This window comes from Spinacia oleracea, chromosome 1 (genome assembly GCF_020520425.1).
Source record: "Spinacia oleracea cultivar Varoflay chromosome 1, BTI_SOV_V1, whole genome shotgun sequence".
Classification (NCBI taxonomy): domain Eukaryota; kingdom Viridiplantae; phylum Streptophyta; class Magnoliopsida; order Caryophyllales; family Amaranthaceae; genus Spinacia; species Spinacia oleracea.
In genome coordinates this window covers 118,263,052-118,271,873 of record NC_079487.1, presented here as the reverse complement: position 1 = coordinate 118,271,873, position 8,822 = coordinate 118,263,052, and the positions used below count along the sequence as shown (strand labels likewise).

The 8,822-nt window shown below is 38.0% G+C and overlaps 1 protein-coding gene across 1 annotated transcript; it reads right to left on the bottom strand.

Annotated features, from left to right (window-relative positions):
- Nucleotides 1–5,155: 5,155 nt before the first annotated feature.
- Nucleotides 5,156–8,776, bottom strand: LOC110783929 (protein NRT1/ PTR FAMILY 6.4). Its single transcript, XM_021988316.2, has 6 exons — nucleotides 8,249–8,776; nucleotides 8,030–8,150; nucleotides 7,727–7,944; nucleotides 7,083–7,630; nucleotides 5,981–6,555; nucleotides 5,156–5,651 (listed from the first exon to the last, which is right to left on the bottom strand). Exons 1-6 carry the CDS (start codon nucleotides 8,249–8,251, stop codon nucleotides 5,380–5,382), a joined length of 1,737 nt encoding a protein of 578 aa, XP_021844008.1. The 5' UTR covers nucleotides 8,252–8,776; the 3' UTR covers nucleotides 5,156–5,379.
- Nucleotides 8,777–8,822: the final 46 nt, after the last annotated feature.

Sequence of the window (8,822 nt, the reverse complement as noted above, 5' to 3'; positions counted from 1 at the left end):
CCCATTCATTATCATGAATGGCCCACATAGCTGGTTAGTTAAACACATTATGCATCACGTAAACATTTGCAGCAATTAATCAAGGGCACCAATAATCTACCAATTATTCAGTCCTTATTAATTCTAATCGAGTTGTTTTAACCTTAAGGATTTGTAGACCTAATCAAGAGTTTATGACTAAAAAGTGCTCCCACTCAAACCAATAAATTCATATGCTTTACTAATTTTAAACATAAAATTGTATTTCTAGTCTAACCGGAAACATACAAATTTAATTAAAATTTAAAGCTCATATAAATTTATAATTGAATCCAAAATTTAATTTAATTTCAGTCGCATTTAAATTAATTCATGATTTTAATTTTAGTAAAATAATTAGAATAAATTCCATTTATTATAATTATAATATTCAAAATTAAAATCCAAGAAATTAATTCAAATTATTAATTTTAAAATTAATTAAAATTACGTGAACTGAAATTTTCAAATTAAACATTCAAAACGATCTAATCGTAACGCAAACACCCTACGCGTTGCACGCCCATGGGCCGTACGCACACAGCCATTGCTGGCCATGTGCGCGCAGCCCATGCGCTCGTTGCATAGCTGCTGCTGTCCCATACGCAAGCCTCCGCACAGCGCCCACCGCACGCGAGCTATCGCTCGCAGCGCGCGCGCGTTACCGCGCTCGCTGGTGCGCGAGATCGCTCGCTGGTGCGCGCGAGCCATCGCTCGCTGGGGCGCTGCATCGCTCGCTGGTGCGCGCGAGCCATCGCTCGCTGGCGCGCGAGATCGCTCGCTGCGCGCGCGCGAGCCATCGCTCGCTGGTGCGCGCCGCGCGCGCTGGTGCGCGAGATCGCTCGCTGGTGCGCGCGAGCCATCGCTCGCTGGGGCGCTGCATCGCTCGCTGGTGCGCGCGAGCCATCGCTCGCTGGCGCGCGAGATCGCTCGCTGCGCGCGCGCGAGCCATCGCTCGCTGGTGCGCGCGAGCCATCGCTCGCTGGCGCGCGAGATCGCTCGCTGGTGCGCGCGAGTGATGCTGTGCGCAGCGCTCGTGGCACGCGAGCTTGCGCTCGCTGCGCACGAGGCTGCGCGCTGTTATGCGAGGCAGCGCGCGCTGTGGCGCAGCTCGCTTGCTGCCCACACGCGACTGCCTTGGCTCGCCCTTCGCCCATGCCCATCCGTTCATTGCTCGTGGCACACGACACAAGGCAGGGCTGCTGCCTTGCGCTCGTGCACTACGCCCTTGCTCATTGCATTCGTGCCGCACGGGCGACGAGCTCCCTTGCTCGTCGTCGCATGCCCGCATTATACAACACCCCTTAAGGGTAACACGAAGCGTCCATTGCTTCGTGCGTGCAAGTTATTTGAACGAATCGCATAAAATTTTAAAATTTATATTTAAAATTAATGACAAATTAATAAATATTATTAATTTCATAATTTTAGAGCGAAAAATCGAAAATTTATTATCTAATTGATTTCCGATTGTTATGGATTCAAGTCTAGGTCATAAAAATTTAAAATTTATCATAAATTTACAATTTTTATGGTGGTTTTTAATCATAGGTTTCTAATTAAATTACAATTAATTATGAAAATCAAATTAATTCTAAATTATTCTAATTTTCAACAAATTAATCATAATTACAAATTAGATTGCATAATTAACAAGACTAGGCATTCAAACTTGTTAAACATATGCAGTAGGTCAATCAAAAATTCAAGATTTATCAACAGGAATCGCAAATATTTAATTTAACATCTTAAATTTACGAAATTTTGCATCCGGAAAACTAAAACCTTCGAAAAGTCATAGTTAGGCTTCGAATTTGAGAATTCTGGGTTCGGCAGAAAAATACTATTTTTGTCAAAATTTTAGAATGCCTTTTACATGCGGAATTGACACAAAAATCACTCAATTCGGATGAGTAATGAGGAAACTGCCGAAAAACTGCGTACATATAATTAAATAAACGCAATTTGCAATTAATTAACAATTACGAAAATTAATCACCCCTTTTAATTCTTGCAAATTTGTAATATTTAACCATGTTCATGCAATTTAGATTATGAAAATAATAAGGGGCTCTGATACCACTGTTAGGTTATGATACATATGACATTTACATAGATCATGCGGAAAAACCATTAACCCAGGAAACATATTATTTACACATAATCATATAGCATAATTAGATGCATACTCTTTGTTGCGTGCCTTCCCTAGCTGCGCCCGAACCGAACAAGAACAAGACTTTTAGGACTCCAAGTGTCGTCCCTCCGTAGAAAGTCCACAGCACGTCCGGATCCGCCTTAAGATTGACCAACTAGAATCGCCCTTAAGGTACTCAGAAAATTCGGCACTTTTGAGCAAGATGTGTGTTTGATTTTCTCTCAAAAACTCACTTTTGAATACTTGAAAACTTATGTATAAATTATGACCCCTAGGCCTTTATTTATAGAGTTATGGAAAAGGAATCGTAATCCTAGTAGGATGCGAATTAATTGGAATTAGAATTCTACATGAATTCTACTTAATCAATTTATCCAATAGGAATAGACATTTAATCATACACTGACTCTTGCAGATTCAGGAATCTCGCATGAGCTGAAACTCACACACACACGGCAGCCACAAGGGCTGCCCATGCGCGTGCGAGCAGCAGCCCGCGCAGCACGGCCCACGCATGCGCGGCCTTGTGCGCGCTGGGCTGTGGCGTGCGTGCTTGCTGGGCGATGGCCTGGCTTCGTGCTGGGCCTTCGTCCGGCAGGCCTCGTCCGATGCTAATTCGTACGATACGCTTCCGATTAAATTTCTATTTCCGGAATCTATTTCCGATACGAACAATATTTAATATTTCCGATTCCGGAATTAATTTCCGTCTCGAACAAATATTTAATATTTCCGTTTCCGGAATTATTTTCCGATTCCGGTAATATTTCCGATTCTGACAATATTTCCGTTTCCGGCAATATTTCCGATTCTGGTAATATTTCCATTTCCAATAATATTTTCCGATACGTACCATGTTTCCGTTTCCGGCAACATCTACGACTTGGATAATATTCATATTTCCGATACGATCCATATTTCCGTTTCCGGCAATATCATCGTTTCCGGAGTATTCATTTCTTGCCTGTGACGATCTTAGCTCCCACTGAAACCAAGATCCGTCGGTTCCGAATATTCATAGATGGAGTATTTAATGCCATTAAATACTTGATCCGTTTACGTACTATTTGTGTGACCCTACGGGTTCAGTCAAGAGTAAGCTGTGGATTAATATCATTAATTCCACTTGAACTGAAGCGGCCTCTAGCTAGGCATTCAGCTCACTTGATCTCACTGAATTATTAACTTGTTAATTAATACTGAACCGCATTTATTAGACTTAACATAGAATGCATACTTGGACCAAGGGCATTATTTCCTTCACTCCGTCCCATAATATAGTGCCTGTTTTCCTAAAATGGTGTCCCTAAATGATGTGTCTATTTCTATTTTAAACCATTAATTTTTACTTTGAAAATTGTACTTTTTGACTTTTATTCAACCCATGTGCTTGATTTTTGTCCTTTTTAGGCCTATTTATTATGTACACACCTTTAATCTATAATTTATCTCTCCATTTTTGCCAACTAACATGTACTTTATCTTGAAAGTACAAATCATTATTGTTTTTATTATCAATGTTATCCTTTACCTTAATAACCGTGATTTTGGTCAAACGGGCACTATATTATGGGACGGAGGGAGTATTAATTAAAATTGAATTGAAAACCCCACCCATGTACTATATTCCACTTTCCTATGTACTATATTCTCTTTCACATGTACTTTATTCCACTTTTCCATATAACTCAATCATCATTTGTACTTTATTCCACTTTTTCACGTACTATATTCCACTTTTCTTTAAATCCGTGTTTTTGGTCAAACAGGACGATAATTATGGGACGGAGGGAGTATGTAACTTAGCCAAAATAGGTTATAATTACCCTAAAATAAACCTATGAAACGACCTAAAACATATTTATTTTATGGACAAATTAATTATCTTAAAGGTATTACATGTCTTGGTTATTTATATAAGACTTCTATGACAAATATTTTCTTGGAGTCATTGTATTTCATCTGTAAGGATAATTTCAGATAATCTTCCTGGTTTTTATTTTCTCATAAAAATAAAAAAAAATACAAGAATAAGCCACAAAAAAAGAATGATTTTTGCATAGCGGTTATATCCGGTGACTTATATTTTCGATCATGTATCTGAAAAACTAACCATTCAGATTCTCACCAATCAATCCTATTAATTGTTAACTACTCCAAACCTCACAAACTTTAAATGTCTCGAATTTATCTCTTTGATGAATCAATTAATTGACATGCTAAAATGGTGTTACAAATAATTGGGAAGAGAAGAGTGAAATTTGATAAACGGATAATTTTTCAATTTGGAGAATGAAGTAATTGTCAATTTCAACTAAAATAAATAAACACTTAGTTTAAAGGTTGAATGGGTGAGCCAATTTAATGGAGAATTTATTGGCTTGGAATGTTGAAAGAGGAAGAATCAGAAGATGAAGGAGTTGGTGTTAGGTTTTTTTTTTTTTTAAAAAGGAGAGTAATAGATGAGACATGTGTCTTTCTAGGTATAGATTTTATTGAGACACATGTCCTCTTATAAAGTTTGGTTTTCTTTTTTAAATAATGCTTAGTTAGTTATCTTCTTAATAAAAAATTGTGTAATATAAAGTTCTTAATAGGGAGTAGTTGTTATAGTTTAGGAGTAACAATTATGCTTTTGAGTTTCATGTTAACAATTAATTTGTGTGTTAATAGTTATGACTTTCTTGTTAATTTTAGCAGTCTTATGAGTATAAGATGGTATAATACAAAATTTATATGCGAAATTTTTGAGAGTGACTCAAATGAAAACCTGTGTAGCTGAGTCACCTAGCCTGTAATAGGTGTTGGTTCGGTAAAGTCTCTTCTTTTTACAACTCATGCTTCGAGGAAAACTATTTCCCCTTAATGTTTCCCCTTGAAAATTGTTGTTGAAACAAACGGAGTCTTAGTGATAAATCATTCGTGAATTAACATCAAAGATTAACTATTGCTAATTCGATATATTAATCTCTAAAGAAATTGAGAAATAGGGATCTTCACATTGCAGAAAATCAACAATCTTGGTGGAACACATATACTACTCTAACAAAAGCACAACTAGCATTCCAAAACAATGAAACTTCTAAGCTTTAAACTTAAGAGGACATGAAGGCTATTGGATCGAGCTCCGAGCTCTTCTTCATTTACATAGTTCGGGCGATACACTGCCTTAATTGATCTGTTCTACATGTTGTACTCTTCAATTAGGCAACTCCATTGCCTTTCTCCCAAAGCTCCTTCTCATCATTTTCCAATACTTCTATGTGTTGTCTCACCTTGTATTGATGTTTCATGGAGAAAAACAGGAAAGCAATGAAGTCTAATGCCACCAACCCTGCAAGTAACCAATAGAAATCATCCAACTTCCCCTTGTTCAAATTGCTCTTCAACCATGTTTCGTGCGATGTTTGATCAACTATAGAGACTAGCAAGCTGCTCACAAAGAACCCCATTGCAAGAGTGCTCAAGAAAAACCCTGCATTTGTAAAAAAAAAATAATGGCTTAGACAACTTTGGAATGTAGGCTCCAATCTATTCGACTTATTTTGTTTGAACTTATATTATCTGAACTTATCTGAACTTATTTGAACTTAACTGAACTTATCTTATCTGATAAAACTTATTTTGTTTAAAATTATATTAACTGAACTTATCTGAATTTAACTTAACTTATCTGAACTTAATTGAACTTATCTTTGAACTTATTTTGTCTGAAATAAGTGAAAATAAGTCGAACAGAACAAAGCCTTAGACAACAACTTTTAGGCAAATTTCTGTATGAAAAATACATCATCTGTTACTTACCAGTGCTCATAGATTTCATCTTTTCAGGAGCTTCCCTGATGAAGAACTCGAGCTGACCAACATAAGCGAACCCCTCCCCTGCACCAACAAATAAGTACTGAGGAACAAGCCAGAACGCGCTGAGTTTGATTCCATGAAGTGCTTTTTCTTTCCTGTGCTTCTCAACAATAGCAGCAGCAATCATCGCGGCCATAGCAGATGCAAGACCTACACCAACCCTTTGAAGGCTCGTGAGACCTTGAGGATTGTGAGTGAGTCTCCTAGCAATGGGGACGAAGAACCTTTCGTTCAAGGACGTGAAGAGGAGGATGGAGATGAAGAGGAAGACGGAGAAAGATCCAGCAGGAACTTCAAAGGATCCTATTTTCCGGTTCATGAAAGTTGCTTGTTCAATGGTGAATGTAGTCATCTGAGAATAAACTGTCCAGAAGAGTATACAGGTGGACCAAATTGGGAAGAGTTTAAGCACCATTTTCACCTCTTCTACTTCTGTCATAGTTGAAACTATCCATGGGTTGAACCTGTTTTCGTCCTTTGCAGCAAAATCGTCTATGATTGCCGCTTTGTCAAGACATCTATTGGTTCAAAGTAGCACAAAGTTATCCATCATAGCTAAGATTTCTTTCTCATCACAACTTGTAAGAACTTACAGTAATTACAGATAATTATAGATACTTTAGAAGAGATGTCAGTCACTTAAAAAAGAAAATACAGGTTCTGAATATATTCAGATGATCACTCATTAAGTTCAAGTCGGCTCAGGTCATTTTTTAGTTTGGTAAAAAATCAGGCTATCCCGTTTTACAAGGTCACCCCATACTTTACCTTTTTCTCTACCAGGGAAAGATTGGATTGATTTTGATAAAGATTGAGCAACAAAACTATGGACAGAATAATTGATAGGTATCATGCAAAGTTGAGCAGTTCTAAATATTAGCTAATAATTGTCCATACTAGGGTCCTCAAACTCACCCCACCCTAACAAAAAGGCTAATCATTGTATGTATAATAATAGAACATCCTTAAAAGACAACAAGTAATGAAATTTAGATGGACCCCATTAAAAGATATTTCTGGATTTGCCAGTGTATCAGACAGTTACCTGAACAAAGGAGTGTAAGAAATCTTGGCAGTCTGAAATCCATTCAGAAAATCTGGTTTTGAAGGATGAGTTAGCTTCCTCTTTTTAAAGGCCAGGAAAAGCACTCTCCAAACAACTGTCAGGGGACTTCCCTGAGGAGATTTGTACCGGTATAACCGTGTTCCGGCCAGAAGAACAAGGACTCCTATCATCATGGTAGCAGCTGATATGCCATAACCCCAACCTCTTCCTACATCATCTTGAATATAAACAAGAACAGTAACTGCTAACAGTGAGCCTATGCTGATGCAGAAGTAGAACCTGTTGAAGAAGAAGACCATAGCCTTTTCTTCTTTTGGATTTGATGGATCAAATTGGTCAGTGCCAAAACCTGAGACATTGGATTTTATGCCACCTCCACCAAGGGCGAGGATGTAAAGAGCAGCGTATAGCATGGCTAATTGCTTGCCATTTGCTGCAACACAGTCATTCTCTGGTGCCCTGAAGTTGCTGCATGGAGGGGGTATCATGCTTGGAATTGAGGTTGCCAATGTTAAGAGTGCCACTCCCTAGTTTATCAAGAAAAACTAAATGAATTAAGACAATAATCTTCTATGAATAAGGAAAGATAATCAAAGTAACTTCTCTTAGGAAGCTAAACTCACCATTGCTGCTATGGATGCAAATATAGCAACAGTCAAGTACCGTCCTAGTTTAGCATCAGCGACAAATCCTCCAAACAATCCTAGAAGATTGAGAGTTCCCATGAAGTTGGTCACTATAGTAGCAGATTTTGATGATGAAAGGTGCAGATCTCCAACCAAGTACGTCACCAAATTCATTGAAATTCCCATAACACATACTCTTTCAGCAAATTCAGTCCCTACAATAAAGAGAAGAAAAAGTTTTCAGAACTTAGCTCACACAAAAAAGAGAAAGAACCTTGTTCAGAACTTGCATATACTAACCTAAAATGAGGCCGGCAGCAAGCCACCCTCCAGTACGAGACTTATCTACTGGATTTCCATTATAGTCGACTACAGCTTCACTGTCTTCACCATGTTTATCAGCATATTCCCCTGCTAAAACCTGCAATGATCATATAAGAAAATAAATTAGGAGGAAAGAACAAAACACATAACCATAAAAGAAAAGAAGGTTAACAAAACTTATGTAGCATTAATTACCATGATACCAAACTCGTTTAAGCTTAAGCCTTAAGGAGCACTACTGAAGTTCGCAAAGATACTGCTACTGAGTAATGAGTAATGAGAAATGAGAGAATATATGCACAAAAAGAGAATGTGTGGGAATCAAAGAGAGTTAAATAAAACAAGAGGCTAGCATACAGTAATCAGCTTTGTCCTGGATTCAGTTCCAGTAAAGACAGCAAACCTATGAATGGGCAAAGGAAAATAATTGAAAGGTGGTCCGAAGAAACAAACAAAGTGGTTTAACTGAAGAAAGTACAGCCTAAAATTGGTACTCCACATAAACTATTAAGTGGAGAAGAAGAGTCTGAAATGAGCTTGTTATCGTAACATGCTCATGTGGCTCTTAAAGCTTTATAGCCCCAATGTTCGAACCCACAACAGAAAATGACATTTTTGGCAGGTGCATGTGTTTAAGATAATCATAAATTTCTTAGCATATAATGCCATAATTGAGGGTGATTACTGATTCACATTATCCCTGATTTGGACGATATCAAAACGCTTTTGAACAACTGGAAAATCCGTCTATCCCACATTGCGTATTGCT